Source organism: Rhinatrema bivittatum, chromosome 3 (assembly GCF_901001135.1).
Source record: "Rhinatrema bivittatum chromosome 3, aRhiBiv1.1, whole genome shotgun sequence".
In the NCBI taxonomy this organism is placed as follows: Eukaryota; Metazoa; Chordata; class Amphibia; order Gymnophiona; family Rhinatrematidae; genus Rhinatrema; species Rhinatrema bivittatum.
Window position 1 is genome coordinate 119,252,171 of NC_042617.1, and position 20,342 is coordinate 119,272,512.

Genomic DNA, 20,342 nt, shown 5'->3' on the forward strand with positions numbered 1-20,342 from the left:
TTCCTCCTGATCACCCTCTACAATAGTCATTGCAGTAACTTCCTTTAAAAGCTTGGATTCATACACATCAAACCCCATCATTAGGTATAGCAGTTTGAAGGCTGGGAATCCTAGTTTAGCTGTTCTCATAGAGCCATGCATTTATATGGCTCAAACTCACTAATGTCTACATAGTGTCACACCCATCTGGGTCTTCTATTGACTCTTGTATCCCAATCATGGCTTGCACTCCTTGGTCAATCCTCACCATCTGTGTAGTTCCTAACCCCCTCTACAACCCTCATGACCCCAGACAAGAGACAGAAGAGCACACCTCACCCACACAACCACGTTAGGAGAGGAGGAGGAATTGAACCCTCCAACAGCCTTAGGTAAAGGATGTGTACTTCCTTAACCAGCTTGCAATTCTCTATCATGGTATCTCCATAGGCAGTTTGAAGAAGATTTCGGTGAGATAATCACTCATTATCCATAAACTTCAGAACTTGTTGAACCCTGAGAGATATGAAGAACATTTCCAAACTCATCAGAACCAACAGACAGGATAGTGAGATACTTTGATTGAGGTCACAACAGACTCTAAATGGGATGCATACAGCTCATGAAAACATGACAGGTCGTAGCCATAAACAACATATGAGCAAAACGTAGCATTCATGCATGACATGCAGTTCTCTTAACTGTCACTTCCGGCATTTCTCACTTGCAGCAATAGTTGCACTGTTCCGCTGACACACTATTCAGAAGGCCAGATACTGTGAGGTCAGGAGGAATGATTGCTAGTGATGAGGGCTCTGAGCTCCCTTCATAGCGCTTAGGCAAGAGGTATACTAGGGCATTGCTTTTACAGTAGTTCTTCAGGCTCCCCTCTTTTATGTAAGTCACAATCTCTAGGCTGTGCATCTCTGAGACTTAGGACTCAGGCAGAGAGTTTCAGGAGGTGATGGTGAGAGGAGGCTCAGGCACCTTGACCATAAGCCTAATACTTCCCTCTTTCTCATCTCATTCCCCTCCCCCCACCACCTTTTTCTCCATCATCAAAACGTATTTAGTCTCCTTCATGATAACATCACACTGTTTTGGGCTGTATCAGTTTATAATATTTGGACAGCCTCCCCAGAAATACAGTGCTGTTCTGTAGATCTGTAAGGTGCTGACTGCTGAAATCATTTGCCTTGCTTAGTACATGCCTGTGTGTGTCCTGCTAAGCCTATACCTTCCTTGGACTTTTCTTAGCCTTCCGAGTCATTGAGGTATGTTTTCAGATATGCAGGAAACATATGAGGACAGAACAAATATTTCTTGTTCTGACCTGGGAAATTGGGGTAATGATGGTAGCTGAGATGAAAACCACGTACTGCCTGAAGTTTGCTTGTATTTGTGTGACTTGTTTGTAATCGTGGTACTTTTTCACATCGCTGTAAAAATAACGTATCCGAAGCTGGATGGGATGTTCAGAAAACAAAAGAAAGAAATATTGCAGTCTGTGAAAATATAACCACAAATGATCCTTTTGCCTGGACAATATACAGATTTGCAACATATTTTATTAGCCTATTTGAACTATATAAACAGTTCCTTTCTGTTTTGTTAAAATATTTTGTTAAAATAAAATATTTTGCTACCAGTAACCTATTTTGTACAATCCATAATTGCAAGGAATAGCACTGGACTTGGCATGGCTAGTTTTAACCTTCCTGCCTCTAGTTCTGTCACTGAAGGTACCTTGATGTGGATGCTAAGGATGCTTCTGCTTTACACAACTTTTACACTCTGCAATACAATGCCAAGGTTTAAAAAAAATGTCAGCCAGGAAAGTCGAGACCAGACCATTTATTTTAAATTATTTTATTTCAGTGTAAGCTAAAAGGAAATTTACACACTTAAATCTCAAAAGACCTCGGGCATGCACATTAACCTTTTTAGAGGTTCTTCTACATATTTTTTTTTTCCATAGGAATTTTCCCACACATTTACATCCCATTGCTTTTACTGTATATACAGCCTAAACCATAGCAATCTATGATTATGTCACTTTACACTGTGCAAAATCCTCAGTAAAGAAATAAAATATAGCTATAGTTGTACAGTAGAAGAAAAAAATTAGAACCAGCAAATTTCATCATAAGACATTCATATGACTTTGGTCCTCCTTTCCCAAATCAAGTTGATTAAAAGTAAACAATCTATGCATTAGCCCCATGTCAAGCCTTCTCACCAGTGATTCACATTGTAACATACAGAAAGAGGGTACAGATACAATATAGAGTACCTTAAAAAAAAAAAAAAAAAAAAAAGAGGGGGTTATGGGAGAAGATACAATAAACCCAATAATGGTGCAGTTAACACTACCCCAACTTCACTTAAAGAAATAGTTACAAACGCACACAAAACTGAACAGCTGTAACATTTTGGAATTTTGAATGTAACAGAATTCATTATTGAAAAACAAAAAAATAACATACTAATGAAATTGGTTTGAAGGGATTTATCAGGCAGTGAAGGTTTGCATTTTCTAATTAGGTTTGTTTGGCTTTTTTTTTTTTCTCTCCCATAAGAAGGACAATACCAGTGTATTTCACAAAGACAGAAATGCATGTAACCTAACACAACAAAATAGAATACATCTCCAAAAATCTCAAACCCTCCCCGCCAAAAAAATTTATATTTACAGGTTTATTTTTCAGATATAAATTTAGGATTTCAGTATGGAAATAAATATACATTACTATGTATACCTTTCTAGTGCTGCTTACCAACAAATCATCTGAACTTGAATTTTTTTTCTTTAAAGCAAAACTGCTTTTTTTTTTTTTTTTTTTTTTTAAATTATCATCCCCGCTGGAACAAAGATCAATATAAAACATCCAACTGGTGTCAGTTATCAGTCTAGTTTTTCTTGATGAGTTGCTGCAGGTGTTAATGTGGCTGGAAACATCAACACCTTGGCGTGCATGAAAGATAAGTCAGGGAGGCTGGCAATCACCATGGCAGCCTCTTCACTAAGGTGCTCATCCTTTCTAGGTTTCCTGTTGGGGGGGGGGGGGGGGGAGGAGAAAAACAGAAAGACAGTGTATCAGTCTCTCACTTCCTGGTGCAGGGTGTGTACGAGACAAAAGCCGGGAAGGAGTTAAAGAGCAGCTCCTACAGCTGGTCAGCTGTGTGTATAAGGCAATTTTCAGTAGGTCAATGTGTCTGCTCTACCAAATCCACATCACAACTGCCCCATTATCAAGCTTTGTTACCATTTTGTGCTCTTTGGGGGGAGGGGGGGTATCAGAATTTGGACAGTTGGGTTTCTTTTCAGTGCAGTAATGGTAGAGAGGATAAAATAAAAGATGATTCTTCAGTAAAGACACAATTCACCAACTTAACAGTCTCTGCAATGTGACATGGCTGCCAAGTGACTGGTGCTTATGACACTTACTCCCTGCTGCCCTACAACGCCATACTCAAGTTCATTATTAAAGTTCTGCGTATTGATTTTATGGAAATCTTGCCCCATTTATCATCAAAGGATAGTGCTCTCCTCCTTCACCAACAAGTTGTGTCTGTTCTGTTAGCTTCTGATAAAATGTGAGGAAAGTGCTAATGACCTGCTACTTCACTAGCTTGGCTAATCTTTATTCTTATTTTGAAAATGCAAATTTGTGGTACTTGTACAGAAACTTCTTCCTTTTTCTTTCTGCATGCACAGCGTGTTATTATTAAAGGGACAGTCCCGTTTCTGTTCCATTCTGCCGATCAGACTGGAAGCAGGAGAATAGCTGCGCATCGAGGCTGACCCAAACAGCAGTGCAGTAACATTGCCCTGCGAGTGACCAGGGTTTGACTTCAAGCCCGGAGACTCCACATTCTGGAGGGAGCCATGGTTTGTGGCCCTTGGCCAAGGATTAGTATTGCATTGGGCTAGACAGGCGAGGGCTTAAAAATGTGTAAAAAAGCTTGGCCAGCTGCAAATAAAGCTTCATGGCACCATAGCCCAGACAGGCCAGTTCCAATTCCAAAAGGAGCAAGAGGAAACTAACATGGATTTAAAAAAAACTAAAAACTAAAATGAGTTGCAAATGATTTCAGAATTTCAGATCGACTTAAATGCTTATAAACACAAAGAACGTGGTCGCATGGGACGAGTGTGACTCGGGAGGTAGTTGTGTGTGACAGTGGTGACTAGAATTCTTCTACTGTTTGTGGACTGAAGATGGTTAATCTGGGAGAGGTGGAGAGTGGTAATTCTCAGGTTTTATCAGATTATACTTTTAAATCAGTCGGCTACAAACATCTCTGGCTGAAATACTTCAACATGACTGACACACTTCTACCATAATTCACTAAACTTCTGCTTCCACATTGTGGAGGAGATAATTTGTAATCCTCTTTCACATACACCATATAGACACGTTTGTGATTTGAATGCTGAGAAAACCTGATTGTTGACTTGTTCTTCAAAACCAAAAAAAAAGATGGTGGTTGCATACAATAAACTCCCAGCAGAGGTGGTGGAGACAAAAATACTTGTGGAATTCAAGGCAGCATTGCAATAAACCCAGAGGATCCCTCGCAGTGAGGAGGCAGTTGAGGATCAGCTGGGATTTGTGACGTTGCACGTGAGGTTGTGTGGTCCTTGCCGGGTGTCATAGGATATGACACTAGTTTGAGATTGAACTATAGCAAACAACCCACCCTTATTTATTTTTACCCTGCTGATTTTATAAAAGGTAATCTGAGCAGAGTACAATTGGAAGACATAACACATAATAAAAATAAAATAAAGGTAATAAAATACCCTTCTCATCCTTTAGGGCAGAAGCAGGAGAAACAGTGATAAGGACAAAACAAATGATGGCTAAAGGAAGCATGACCTAATGATACTAAACGCTAACGGGTAGCCAAGGTTGGTATCAGCAAACTACAATTCTCCAGAAACCAACTGATTCACTGCTGACAGATTGGTGATGACTGGGCACTGTCCAGGAAGGCCATAGGGACCTCAGAGGCTCAATATTTGAGCAACAGCCTCAACAGTGTTTTGGTAACTGCTTAGAATATTACAAAGCTTGGAGTAAGACATGGGGTAAGGATAGGGAGGGCTGGATGTTGGATTAAGTATGGGATGTTAATGTTCATATATCCCGGATAGTAGAGAACCAGTAAGGCATCTATGGCTGCCAGCTGGGATACATCCATGCAATCAGGTACAACTGGGCAGATTGGGTGGACAATTGGTCTTTTTTCTGCCATCTACCATGTTATTATGTTTATTCATATCATTTGAAATCTTGCAATATAAAATTTCTTATATTAAATTTATGTTAACCCACTTGGCAGCAAAAAAAAAAAAAAAAAAAAGCCCAAATACAAAAGGTATCCTAACAATACAGAGAGGTATGGAAGTGGTGTTCTTGTAGATATGGATCGTTTGCCTAATATGTGAAAGTTAGCAAATCACACCAAGGCACAACACCCTTACCATACTTCATACAAGAATGCATAGAAAGAGGACACAAAACCAGATTCCACTGATTGACATCTGGGAGAATGCACATTAAAGTCAGATGTACTGAGGGCTTCACTCATTTATGTGCATGGCTGTACTAAGAGTGTGTCTCGCAGAAAAACGTTAATTACAGCTGGCACACAGTAGACATAAAACATCAGCCGTAACAATATACTGGTTTACGGACGTTTTCTTCATTTGCACCTGTTAAATTATTTCATATACTATGAGTAACAGATATTATGTTAAGATTAAGACGTATTATTCCTCTCACAGAAACAAAGAAAATAAGAGCATAAGATAATGACTGTAAGACCCAACTAGTTTGTCCAACTTGCTTCCTTTCCAAAGCTATAAACCCCAGTTGTCTGTCTCTCCCTTCAATTCTTCTCAATGTAGGCTCCTCTTTGCTTAGCCCACGTCTTCTTAGATTCTGGTACTGATCTTACCTCCACTGACTGTGCTGCTAAAAATATTTGAGACACTAGAAAAATACTAGAGCATCCAGAGGCTTAGTTATAAAAGACTATGCAACCATAATTTCTATGCTGGTATTCTGCACATCTGCTCAGTAATTCAACCCAATTTCATAAACGTGTATAAAAGAAGACTACTTAAAAATAAGCGTGCCACACCTGTTGTATCTGAAATCAAGTACAAATAAACCACTTCAGATTAACCGCTTTTGCTTCAGCTTTGTAGTAGGTTTTAACCTGTACCTAGAAGCTCAATTTATTATGAAGATTGCCAAATTTGTCAATCATCAATTTAGGAATTTCCAGATTTACTGGAATAAATGATGAAATTTTAACCTCCACTGCCAAAATGTTAAAGTTGCCAAAAGGAGATTCTGAAACCTTTGATGAAATTTCTGAAGAAGCAGGTGGGTCACCATTTGACAGTCTACATACAGAGAGTCAGGTCAGAGCTGAGTGAAATCCATTTTACAGGGTTATTTTCCAGACAGCTCTGATAAGGTTGGGTAGGTTGTTTCCTGTGGCCTGAGCGATTCAAACATGGGCACACTAAACTCACAATTAGACCCAGGTATGTTGGTGGAGTCAAGCCTATTTGTCACACATTTTAACTTGTTAGTCAAAATAGTAGTCTCTTTAATCCAGATAAAATTCACTTTACAAATGTGTACTGACTTATCTAGATCTCCACAACAGCTGTGCCTCAGGCAGGACCTACCCTGGGCAGTTGAACCAAAATCCTCAATAATATGGAAGTCCTAGTTAACCTTCAAGTGTAGAGCTCCCTCTACTGGTTACAGCCTTAAATTTCAGTGTGACTAACAATGGCTATATATGACACTGAGGGAGGCAACTGGAACCTTACAGCCACAAGATGAAATGTTAAAAAAATAAAATTAAAAAAAAAAAAAAAAAAAAGAAGCAATTTCTAAAAGCAGAAAATTATTTTTAAGATGCAAAAATAAAATCTGTTTACATGTTCACTTGTGCACTGAACTGTACTCAAAATATGACAAAACTAATCAAACCAGTAAATGCAATCATTGAGGTGGTTTTGCCTTTTCTGTCTTAAGCACTTGAAGTTAGGTAATGTCTGGGGGGAAAAAGATACTTGTCTAATTTTAGTCTTTATCTGTTATTAATACGTACAACTTTAAAAAAAATAGTATAGCATGAATGTACATCTCAGGATTTGGATGTATTGGTACCCAAAATACCGAAAGGAGATTATATTGTCAGACTATTCAAAAAGAACATACAAGAGATCTGGTGACTCTGCACAGAGTGGATCTGAATTAAGTCTGGCATTTAAGGTGCAGATTTGCTTAGCCCCAGTAAACATGATAGTGCTACACTTGCTGTCCTGTGAGAAGACACTCACTAGCCTTCCAGGAGCACTGATCACAGTGGCTTCATTCTGCTCCACATTTAGATTCTCATTTATTAAACTTCTTCCCAGAGAAAAGGTTTAATGAAGCAGACTCTTAATATTTCTTCATCAAAGATTTCATGGAGAAGTAATGCTGCCAAGTTCCAACTACGACAATTTGTTTTGGTGTTAAATCAGCACTGTGATTACAGAACTTGATGATAAAAGTGAGGATGACAAAATGGGAGCTGCGCTGCCATGAGCTATCACCTGACCTTCATATAAATGAAGACCCTGCCAGACATTTCTACCACGTGCTAGCATATTCACTTTACTTTAATATCAAATTTGATACTCTGCTTCCCATAAAACATCTTGAAGCAGATTACAAACACAAATATTTAAAAAAAAACAAACCCAAAAAACCTTACAAACCCCATAAATAATGGTGAAATGGTTACTCCCAGGGTATGGGGTGTGGGTCAAGGCTATAATTCCCCTTTCCATAATATATAATATATGTCAACTCTTGCTCAGTCGGTAATAAATCTGTTGGATTTAAAGCCCGATATGATTGTAGTCACTGAATCTTGGCATATCAATGCTGTTGCTTTGTTGTTGAATCAGCTTTGTCCTCTGGGGTATTCTTATTTTCATCATGCTAAGGCTGGGTAGCGGGAAAGTGGGGTGGGTTGGGGGATTTTTGCATTTTACCTTGTCCTTTAAGTGTATTCCACATAAGCTGGGTTCTGATGGGGAGAGTTTAGTGGTTAGTTTTGGAAAGTGGACAGTTGGTCTGCAGGTCTAGAAGAGGCCTCTTGATTCCCTTTTAGATTTTTTTGTCCTCTCTGCATCTTCGTTATCGTCATTTGCTGTTGCTTGGGGATTTCAATATTTGCACAGACTGTAATTCAACTAGGTTATTTTTACCTGTTATTGCCTCTATTGGGTTATCTCAGTTAACTGGGCTCCCAAACACATCAAGCCGGACATATTTTGGATTTATTGCTGATTTCAACTGCCTATCGAAAAATGTTATTTCTGATATTACATTGGATGAGGTTCTGTAGTCTGGCCATTTCCTTCTGTTACTGAAGTTTACGCCTGTGTCTAAATCAGTGCCACTAGCTTCTTATGTACTACGGAGGTCCCATGGAGAGACTGATGTTGTGAAATCTGATTTAGATTGGGTCTTGGAGAAGAATAAGCTTTCTGATAGCTCTTTCACTACTCTTGCTGATCCCTTCTCTGAATTACTACTGGCGGGATTTCTAAGTTCAATAGATTCCATGCTGCTTATCACAGAGACAAGCAATGGATTTTCTCATGTTTACCTTAATAATGGTTTCTGGACGTTTCTTCCAGAAACTTGTCCAAACTTTTTTTAAATCCAGCTGCCCTAACAGCTTTGACCTCAAATTCCAGAGTTTAATTATGCTTTGAGTAAAAAAGTATTTTCTATTGGTTTTAAATGTATTACCTAGTAACTTCATTGCATGTCCCCCCTAGTCTTTGTACTTTTTAAAGGCATAAACAGATTCGTACTTACCCATTCCAATCCACTCATCATTTTATAGACCTCTATCATATCTCCCTTCAGTCGTCTCTTCTCCAGGCTGAAGAGCCCTAACCTCTTTAGCAATTCCTCACAGGGTGATAGTTTCATCTCCTTTATCATTTTGGTTGCCCTTCTCTATACCTTTTCTAAATTCCCCTATATCTTTTTTGAGATGTGGCGACCAGAACTGCACATAAAATACTTGAGATGAGGTTGCACCATGGAGCGATACAGAGACATTTTGATAGTCTCCGTTTTATTCCCCATTCCTTTCCTAATAATTCCTAGCATTATTTGCTTTCTTGGCTGCTGCTGCACACCTGGCAGAGGATTCCAACATATTATCCATGACGATGCCTAGATCTTTTTCCTGGGTGGTGACTGCTAATGTAGAACTTTGCATCGAGTAACTATAATTTGGGTTCTTCTTCCCTATGTGCATCACTTTGCACTTGTCTACATTAATTGCCATCTGCCACTTGAATCCCCAGTAGCTTATCCCATACAGCCCACTTAGAAGTTTACTTTCCTGGAAAAGCTTGCTTAAAAAAACAAGCTTTTAATCTTTTTCTATAGGCCAAGTACAGATGTTTTGAGATGCTGATAGTGTTCCACATAATTGGAGCAAAGTAAAAAGCAGGATGATGAGGGACTCCAACTTGATCACACATGGTGCAGAAACTTAAAGCAACCCTTGTTGAGAAAACTGTAGTGATTTCCCTGGTGAATAATGCATGAACTGGCCAGCGAGGTACTCTGGGCCCTTATGGTTCAAACATTTGTAGATAAAGCAAAGGACCTTAAACCGGATTCTGAGTGGAATAGGCAGCCAATGGAACTTGTTCAGGACCGGCATAATGTGGTCCCTAACTTTGGCCCCTGTCAAAAATCTAGCCGCCATCTTCTGGAGAAGCTGAAGATGGAGCAAGAAATTAAACGGTAGGCGCTGATATAAAGTGTTACAGTAATCAGTTTTGGACATCATTAATGCATAGCCAACCATAGCTAGATCCTATATGGATAAATAAGGGTGAAGTTGCCTAAGCTTTTGGAGACACATAAGGTTGAACACCCAGGGGATACCTGGATCTCCACAACAACCAACCTGTTTTGCCTTTAAAATAGTATCCAAGAGAGTCCTATCTCCTTTAGACAACCAACAAAAAGAACTACTGTGGATTTCTTTTTAAAGAATACTATTGTAGGTGTACCAGAGGCAGCTGCAATTGTGGAACCCACAATTTTTTTTAAAGTTTTTTTTTTTTTATTACGCAATTTGGATTTTAATGTTATGAAAGGTGGAAACATCTCCACCACCATCACAGACCAGCCCCACACATGAAGCTGCAACTCTGCCACATGACAGACAAAGCTGCACCTCTGCCACACCAGCCCAAGGCATGGAGCTGCACCCTCGCCATGACTGCCACACAGCCCAGCTGCACCCCCTGCCTTGACAGTAAAGTATTCCTGCTGCAACAGCATTGCAGATGTACTCCCACCATAAAAGCAGTGCAGTACAGTCCAGCCTTGCCTCAGGCATGGCGGCACACCCGCTGCAACAGCACCACAACCAAGATCTGTCATTCTATTAGTAAACTCAAATGCACTGTTAAAAAAAAAAAAAAAATTACAAACAAAAAGGGAAGACTGATTAAAAAAAAAAGGCTGCAAATATCACAGCCTCCTATAATGATATTTGCTTATACTAATTCTTCAGAAAATGTAGAGTGGTTCCAATTTACAGTAAAATTATGGTCAGTGTTAAGGACACTGTAATGAACTAGAAACGTTCCGCTGGTTATTTGGCAGAAAGGAGAAATAAATCAAAGGAGTAGATACACAACATTTTTCTCTACTGCACTAAAAACAGTAATTCCATTTCCTTAATACGTTGTATGCAGATAGAAATTATTTATTTTTTCTTGTCCTTCCTTCTCGGTGATGGTGGCTGCATTCTTGGTGATTGTCTCAAATGGCAATTTAACAACCATAGATACTTGTTGGTATTATAGTAGATAACATTCTTTGTCCTTAATGGCATACTGCAACATTCAGTGAATCTGAGAGAACAGCCTTTTTTATGAATCGTTATGGACTTGGGAAAGTGTGGGCATTCTGCTGTATTAAGGCAGCAGACGCGACCTGAGTTCAAGGATGGACATGCTATTGGTTACTGCCTGTGGCAGACGCTCCTGGTTGAGGCAAACCAATAGCACTGCCTGATAACTTCCAGGGGCTTTGGTGTCTGTTAGGAAAGAGCCCAGGACCTGTTTTTCCTGTGCAGAGAAGCAGAGCAAAGCAGCTTCTGAAACACAGATATTGGATATAATGTACATCTGCATTTCTTGAGGAGGTTTTTTGCTCTTCGAACTATTGCTGTTTGTAGAGATTAAACATGAGTATAAAAAACAAAACAAAACAAAAAAAACCCATAAATTTTTCCATCTGTGAGTATGATTAGCCCAGCAATGAAGTGCCCCCCAAAAAAGTGGAATATAAATCTCAATAAATAAATAGATGAAACATCTTTCTCCAGAGAGGCAAATTATTGATCTCAGTTGTGACAGTCTCTGCCGACATGGTAGTATGGCTTACATCACTGTTTCTGATGGCGGTCCTGGAGTATCCCCCTAGCCAATCTGGTTTTCAGGATATTCACAATAACTGGGAATGAGACAGATTTGCATACATTGGAGATGCTGCATGCAAATTTAGCACTTGTATATTCTTTGTGGTGATCATGAAAATTAGATTGGCTAGGAGGTAATTCCAGGACCAGTCTGAGAAACACTGGCTTAAATAAGTCTCCTGAGTAAGCTCACTTGCCAGAAAGTTTTCAGGTTACCTATTCTAATTGCACAATTCAATTACTTCCTAAAATAATCATATTGGGACGTGATCTATCACACTGCAGGCACAGGACACAGTGCTCAGCGCTACATCTCAAGCAGTTACCAAATTTACCTTGTTGATGTGCTCGTCTTCTCTACTGTGGACATAAGTCTCGCAAACGCGTCCGTTACTTTACTGCTTGTGTTGGAGGTTTCCAATTTTGAAGTTGTCAACTCATACAACTCTGGATCCACACCTTATAGCATAAAACAATAGTCAGTGATGGTAGGATGCAAGGTTGCTGTTATTAGACACATTTTAGCTAAAATGCTTTCTTTACTGTAAACATCTGATTCATTTATATTTCTGTAAAAAAATGCAAAAATTAAGAAACTAATATATGCAAAATATATTTTTTAAATGTTACAAGTACACAGATAAATGGTCATTGGGATTTATCTTTTCTGTGCATTCTTTTGTTTCTAAGCTGTTAATTTAATGGCATTTGTGCCTGGCAATCAGATCTTTAATATGCAAGCAGATAAGGTAACACTCACATCACTAGAGATGGACCATACTTGTACTATAATCTGAAAAGGTGAGGGGATGGGCCTGTCCTTACAGTCTGAATTTTACCTATCCATTAAATCAAGTCCTGAATGAGGTCTTCATGACTTTTAGCACGGTTTTTGTAGACTGCTGAAATACAGTTCAAGGATGACCAGTCCCATCTAGAGAACCCCCTAGAAGGTCCCTGCCTTCTCACTTCAAACCCTGGCCCTTTTCCACATCTCGCCATGAATACCTATGGCTAGACCATTCACAAAATACAGGACTCTGCCACTTTCTAAGAGCAGAACCTATGCCTCAAATTGTAGAAAGAAAAACTAGCAAGATTTCCTGAAAAAACAATTCACAAACGTGTTCAGCTGATCTATGGAAAATGAGCTGGATTAAAACATGTTATTCAACTCAATATTTGTGAAGAACATTGCAAACAATTTAAGGACAGCTGGAGAAATCAGGTGACAGACAAATTTGCCTACAGCATACGACTCCAATACAGGGTTACTATAGCTCAGTGCCACTCAGGACTCGGAGCTAGTGCATGTACACCTCGCATACACGCAGCTACCTTCATGACTGCACAGCATTTTACTCAAACTTGTCAGTCAAAAGGAGAGCTTATCGCAACAGGAAGCAAGCCACAACTATTTCAAATCTGGTGACTTCAGGTGCAGGATGAAGAAATAAACCAAGAAACAATGAGTAAACAAGCCTCAACAGGCTAATGTTAATTGGAAAACACTGGGTTACATGGTCAGTGTTTTCTGCACACCCTGGCTGATTTCAGTATGCCATTTTTTTTTACAATATAGTTTAGAAATAAAATTTTTAAAAGGTACATTTCTATTTGGATTTATATCCCAGCTTACTGAACCCCCAAAGTGAATTACAAACAATGTTTGACTCCAAAATCCAGACTATGAATTTTTAAACAGAGTGTCAGATGTTTACAGAAGAAAGCAGAAACAGAACATTCAGAGTACACCTGCCTCCCACAGCAAGCACAGATCACCACTGGAAATGGTTTGGCTTGCAAAAGCTTTAGAAAGTCCCATTAAGGTGCCAAACTGAACAGAGATGTAATGCTGGAGGGCTCTTAAGAGATTTTCTTCCCATTGGAAATGTATGACGTTGTAATATAACTGTTCAAATGCAAAATAGAGTTACTTGCTAGGTTGTAAAATCTATGAAAAGTACTTCATCCCAATTCCTAAAATGTTACGTACTAATGCTGTAAGAAAAGGTTGTTTCTGAAATCACCTTTCAGTGTGTGCCGTGCAGGTTTGTGTTAATGCTACCCACATTCCCTCTAAAGCCCCAGGGGTGGATGTTACTTTAAGAGTGTCTGAGCTGCAATTCACAAGTGGGTAAGCCAGCAGATACAATCTGGGGGAAGGCCTGTTCTAAAGAAAATCTTTATTGCGTGGAGGAGGACATTGCTGGGGAGAAAAATGTGTAACTTGATTCGGCTGATTCATTCCCAATAACATAGCACACTGTGATGTCAGATTATGACTCATATACACAGTGCATTTTTAAACAAATTAAATTATCCACTATACTAAGTTTAATGAGAACATGAAAAAGTGATTGCATTACATAAAGAACCTTAATGGGGATAAGTGGACGTAGCAAGTTAGTCAAACGAATGCTATAGAAAGCTCCCAAAAAGTTAAGAAAAAGCCAGGCCCAGAAAAACCGCAGCAACAATACAACAGAGGACTTTCCCAGGAACAAGTCAGAAACACTTTCACTGGTAGTGAGATGGGATTATCTAGGAGGTAAAGCTCCATTCTTTAATAATCTAGAAGGAACCTGAACAGCCAACAACCTAACAAATGTAATAAACATTTCAATGTACACCACAGCCAGTGTGTGGCATCTGTGGAGCGAAAAAAAAAAAAAAAGAACCATTAGCATCAGCTCCCAACTATATTACATTTATTTTACACAGGGCCCTTGATTCTCTGATATTTTGGGGGTTCTCAGTCCCATAGTATAGCAAAAGAAATACAAGGAGTCTTTATAACAAACAGGCCGATCCATTCCAGTGCGCTCAGCCGAGCACACCGTTTAACCCGTGTTTGGACACAGGTGCACAACCCCTTATTCCATAAGGCGATTAGTGCATCCAAAACCTGCATCCAACCCCCTCCCCCCCCCTCGAAACGAACAGCGCTCAGGACACGCAAATGCTTGCTGATGAGGCTATTCGCTGTTCTCCCCGATCCAAAAAATAAAAAAAAAGTGTGCTCGAACCGCACAATTTCTGAGCAGCCCAAAAAAGTATACAGAAAAGCAGAAAATACTGCTTTTCTGTACTTCCTCCGTTTTAATATTGTGGTGATATTAAGTTAGAGGAACAAAAAGGACAGAATGCAAAATAAATAAATAAATAAATACAGTTTAAACAAAAAAGTGTGCCGGCGGTCAGGTTAGGAAAAGGGACGCTCAATTAACGAGCGTCCCTTTTCCTAACCCTCTCCTGGGCGCCCGCTGCCCAGGAGGGGGCTAGGGGTGCACATTTGTCCCTAGCATCTCCTTGGCAGTGACAGCCCCTCATTTAAATATTCAATTGCATGCTCAGGAGAGGTGGCTGGGCGCGTGTTAGGAAAGCAGGAGCTCAACACCGAGCGCCCGTTTTCTGCACTGATTTATTGGATCGGCCTGATTCTCATATCATGTACTCCCTCCCACCAAATAAGTCTTGTCTGGCAATTTGTTACAGTAATTACAGTCTATTAAACAATTTGTCATAGATACTCTGTCTTACAGAACTCTGAATATTTTGACTTGAAATCCTGATTTATAAATGGTAAAACAGGACACCCTTTTAATAATGCTTATAGGGACACTGGCAGAGATATGTGAAATGAAGCAACGGCACTTCAGCAGCAGCTCATCAGAAATTAGCTGAGCATGATGGGCCAGTCCTATTGCTTTAATCTCCATATTCTTGCTGCAGCAGAACAGAGGAAAAATGGTGACCGTGCTCTGCGTTGAACAGGTAGATTTTTCATGAGCTTTCTGGAAAGGCATTAAAGACTTTCACAGCCCATGCAAGGTAGCTCAAGCACTGCGGCTCCCATACAATAGCTTTGAATGGGGGAGAACAACTCCAAAGGGGAGGAAAGATGGTTTGTGTGACTGGTAAACGATCATCTTCAGACAACAGCTATTACAGGTAAGCAACTTTGCTTTCCCTGCAGATAAACAGTTCATCACAGTCGTTCACATCGGACTTCCTGGCTAAGGGTCACCTTCAACAAAAAGGGGGAACATCACTAAACACTGCCTACAGAGAGGAAATATTTGTCAGAAAAGATTATTTTCTATTTTGAAATGTTATTTAAACAGGGAATATAACCCATCTGAGGTTATATTCCCTGTTTAAATAACATTTCAAAATAGAAAATAATCTTTTCTGACAAAAAATATTTCCTCTCTGTAGGCAGTGTTTAGTGATGTTCCCCCTTTTTGTTGACAGGGAATATAACCTCAGATGGGTTATATTCCCTGTTTAGCTGGGTGGACTGCAAATCTCATCCACCGAGGTAAGACCTTAGCTCGACAACCAACATTTAACGTAACTCTCAAAGGTCAGACCTGCCTGGGCATACAGGGCATAACAGGAGGAGATGCAATCTGCTATCCAATTAGAAATGCTGCACTTTGTGACTGCACTTTCAGGAGAATTAGAGTCAAAAGAAACAAAAAGTTGGGTGGACTTTCTAGAAGCTTGAAATTACTCCAGGTAGAAAGCAACAAGTCTCTTGCAAGCCAGAGAATGAAGAGCCTTTCCCATCGCAGCCTTTCCCATCGCAGCCTATGGAAAAATGCTGGAAAGAAAACTAAGATGGAAATATAACACTTCCTTAGACAGGAACTTGAAACATGTGTGGAACCCACACTATTATGTTGAAATCTGTTATAAAGAACCTGCAACTCAAAGCTAAGGAAGAAGGACACAATGGGGGCGTGGAAGGCAAGGTAGGCAGGGCTAGGCAGGGAGGATCGAAGAGGCGGTTCGGACTGGGCACGCGGCCTAACAGATCCGGCGCAGTCCCTCGACGCTTCAACGGCCAAGAGGGAAAAAAGAAGGAAATGCTGGGGCGATTAGAACAAACATTCCCGACTTCCACAGTCTGGTCGCCGGACGCTATGGCTTTAACGGCCAGGGGTCAAAGGACAGCTCCACGGCTTATACGGCCAAGGGGTGTGTGCCCGCCTCAGCTGAATTTTATACTTACCACATAGAAGTGGGAGGGGGGGGGGGAGGGGGGCCTCACTGGTCACTAATTTAGTTACGAGTTGTTATGGAGTTTTGTACAGTTATGATGACGTTATTGATATGTTTGCTAATTGCTGATTATTCAATGTCTATGGGCTGCGGCCATCTTTGTCCAATCAATAAAATCTGCTTTTCGGAAGAAGTTATGTAAATTGTGCAGTATTTGGGAAGTGGGAGGTGGGTAAATGCAGCCTTTACACTGCCCCACATTGAGCGGATAAGCTACTTAGACCTGAAGCTTAATGACTGCAGGCTGAAGTGACTGCCACCAAAAATGTAATCTTTCAAGTCAGTTAACTGAAGTAACATGAGTCTAGATCTAGAGGGTTGAAGGGGGGCATTCATTAGCTGGGTAAGAATCATTTCCATGTCATGTTAAACTGCAGGAAGCCTCAGCTGAAGCAAGCCCTGCATGAATCTGATTTCAGGCTTTACAGAAATGGGTTTCCTTTACATGCTGGGGTTAGGCACCAATTGCATTGAGTTGAAGCCTAACAGAGTTGCTCTTTAGGCCAGACTGAAAGATGTGGAAGGTAACTAGTTTTTGTGAGACAAAATGAAGGAACGTAGAACCTTGCCCTCACACCAGATGGCAGACCTCCTCTATTCAAATCCATTAGAGCTGCTGGTTGATTCCTTTTCTAGAAGAAATAAAGATTATAGACACTTTTTCATAGAAATCAAGAGATCAAAATGCACACCCCTCAATATCCAGACTGTGAGAGTTAGAAACTGAATGTCAGAGTGGAGTTACGTTCTCCGGTTGCACTGCATGATTATTTATGAATCCACATGAGTAGTAAAGCAAGAGTGGATATAAAAACCTCACATACATATGAAATCATCAGAAAATGTGAGGGAAAAGTGTTCTTGTATTCAAGGTCAATAAACATATCCAGATGCTTCTCTTTGTATTTGTGCAGTTTTATTCCAAATATAAATTTCAACAATAAAATTTGATATTACCACTGCATCCCATATAAACTTATTAAGCGTTATGGTCCCCCATTATAGCCATGTTTCGCTGTGCGGCTTCTTCGGGAGGGACTATAGCCAGGAAACATTTCAATCCGGCATACCCTGCAATGATGATTTATTGATCAATTTCTACTGGAACATGTACCAAGGAAGACTTCTGTTCTTCTCCTGCAGTGGAATTGTATTTTCCTGTTCCAGGCTGTCACAAGCAAGCCCATATTAGGTGTGCCTTACTCAAGGAAGATTCTGTCTGTCAAATCATAATCCAGGGACCACTCATAGGAGTCCAGAGTTTCACCTCCCTGATTCTGTCTCTTCCTGCTCTATAAGTGGCTCTTAGCATAATCATGTGAAAGATGGTCCAGCTCCACATTTTTACAATTTTGCAATACAAGAGGATGGAGCCTATTCCTGCCTTCATGTTCAAGCAGAACACTACTATCTGGTTGTCTATGTATGAATTAGGACAATTTTGTTGGCCACTGGATTTCTGAAAGCTTTCAGAGCGTTCAGAACTACCCACAACTCCAATAGGTTGATATGCAATCTTGTCTCCTGGAGAGACCAGGGTACAAAGCCTTTGTAGGTTAGCTCCCCATCCCAGACTGGAAGCAACTATAGTTGAGATAATTTGGCAAGGAGGGATTTGGAAGGATAAACCACAGGTTAAATTGGAATAGGAAAACCGCCAAGATAAGGAGTCTCTGAGTTACACATATGTTCTCCTGTAGTGTGAGTGACCTAGTTCCACTGGGACTTTATGGTCCATTGGGCTTGTTGCATATGGAGACGACAGATGAAAGTTACATTCATAAGGCCCAACATTTTCAACAGGAACCAAGCTGCTGTCTGCTGATTCTAAATTACTCCTTCCACCATGAATACTATGTTGTTGGCTGAGATATTTCCTGTGACTGGGATATTCCTATGTGATTTTATGCCTCCTTCAGATCCAGGCAACCTAGCCAAGTTCCTTTGTTTAGAAGAAAAATTACAGAGCCCAGGGTAAACCATTTTGAATTTTTCCATTTTCAAGAATTTGCTCATATCCCTTAGGTCTGGGATAGAATCATCTTGTCTTTCTTGGGGACCAGGAAGTACCTGGAATAAAATCACCACCTTCTTCTGCTGCAATGAAAGAGGTTCAACTACTGTGAACTGCAAAAGGAAGAGATTTTCAACTTGAGTAGGCCCTAGGGTTGAGTGACTGACTTCTAATAGATGTAATATGTAACCTTCCTTTATGATCCAGTTCTTTTCTGCTCCTTGCTCTAATAGTCTGGGCTCTGCAATTGGCTTGAATGAGAAGAATGAGATTTCTTTTGACTCCTAAAGCCTATCCTCGGATCAAGGAGCTGAAAGGGTTGAGGGCCTCTTGCATGGCGGGCCACCAATAATAGGTAAAGGTCTGTGGTCCTCAGGTCAAGCCTTTGATACCAGCTTCAAGGAGCTGAACTTTAGCTCATCAGCAAGAAAGGCAATGAGCCTATGCTTCTGGGCCTGAACTGCACTGACTTTTCTTCACAGATGTCATACACAGAGGCATCATCGGCTCGTTCCAGACAATTACTGCAAACCTAATGATGGCCAGCAATGGATATCATTTGTTTAAAACTGGGACAGAAAATGAAATCATTGGCCTGCTTCTAGGACACGGTAAGAAAAATCAACGAAGTCAAATCAAACACATTTTCCTTTTCATATACATGATCCAAGGAGATGTCAAAATTCGGCTGGGTGATTTGCTGCAAAACTGCACTGAAGAAAAAGCTGAAGGCTGGCTCAGCAGAATGATGAAGAAAAAAATCCAAATGTTAGAAGTGCTAAAAACCCAAATTAGGGTGATCTGGGGAGTAGGGGGGATTAGGCAAAGAGCTTGAAGAAAAAACAATTTGTTGAGCTCTGCAGGGCTCAGAAGAAGAAACATGTCTGATGGTCTCGGCGAACAATCTGAACTAAGGTGAGTTATGAGATATAGCAGTCATGAGATATAGCAGTGAATGGCTTTTATGCTTTTCAGAAAGCTCTAGAAGAACCTGTTCATTTGGAACTCAGCATGGCCACATGACCCATATGTGCAACTATGGTGAACAGCTCGTCTTCAGAGAAATAGTAAGTTTGGGGTGGTGCTGTGCAATGTCATATGAAGGACCAGAACCCTGCTTCATGTGGCTGCCAGGATTAGTGGATACCACAAAGGCGGCATTCACAGCCCCCCAGGGGGAGGGCAACACTATCATTTAAGTGGCAACCTAGTGGTCAAACTGAGTCTGTTACTGCATTTTGGAAGGAGCTTGAGTCTGTTCCCTTAGCAGAGGATTGTCACTGCAATGGACTGGGCTATGTTGGGAGGACAATATAAATAGGGGAAATAAACCCAGTTAGTTGCAAACAAAGGCTCATGAAGCCATAGCCCAATGCGGCCAGACTTAGCTGGAATCCCAAAGAATAGGAGAAACTATCAGTTAAAAAAAAAGAAAGAAAAATAGGATTTTGGTTTTTTTTTAATATGCTTAGAAATGTAATGCAATTGAAATCCTAATTCAAAGATTTTACAGTGACTGGGAACACTCATAAGCTGTTTTACATTAATCTTCCTCTGTGGTGCAGAAGCCAAGGCTCTAACACATGGGTAGGCAACTCTGGTTCTGGAGTGCCACAAGCAGGTCTGGTTTTCAGGATATCCACAATGAATTATGCATGAGGTGTATTTGCATGTACTGCCTCCACTGTACGTTAATATACCTCATTTATTTATTTATAAAGGTGTA

The 20,342-nt window shown here is 40.3% G+C and overlaps 1 protein-coding gene across 5 annotated transcripts in view; it reads right to left on the bottom strand.

The window, feature by feature from the left end:
• Window positions 1–2,534: 2,534 nt before the first annotated feature.
• The window catches only part of AFTPH (aftiphilin), a 157,762-nt gene continuing 139,954 nt past the window's right edge, over window positions 2,535–20,342 (bottom strand). For all 5 annotated transcript variants that reach the window (XM_029593631.1, XM_029593635.1, XM_029593633.1 and 2 more), the window contains 2 exons: window positions 11,868–11,991; window positions 2,535–3,029 (listed from right to left, as the gene is read on the bottom strand). In XM_029593631.1, the coding sequence (XP_029449491.1) occupies window positions 2,885–3,029; window positions 11,868–11,991 (269 nt within the window). In that variant the 3' untranslated portion in view covers window positions 2,535–2,884. The remainder of the gene's footprint in view (window positions 3,030–11,867; window positions 11,992–20,342) is intronic.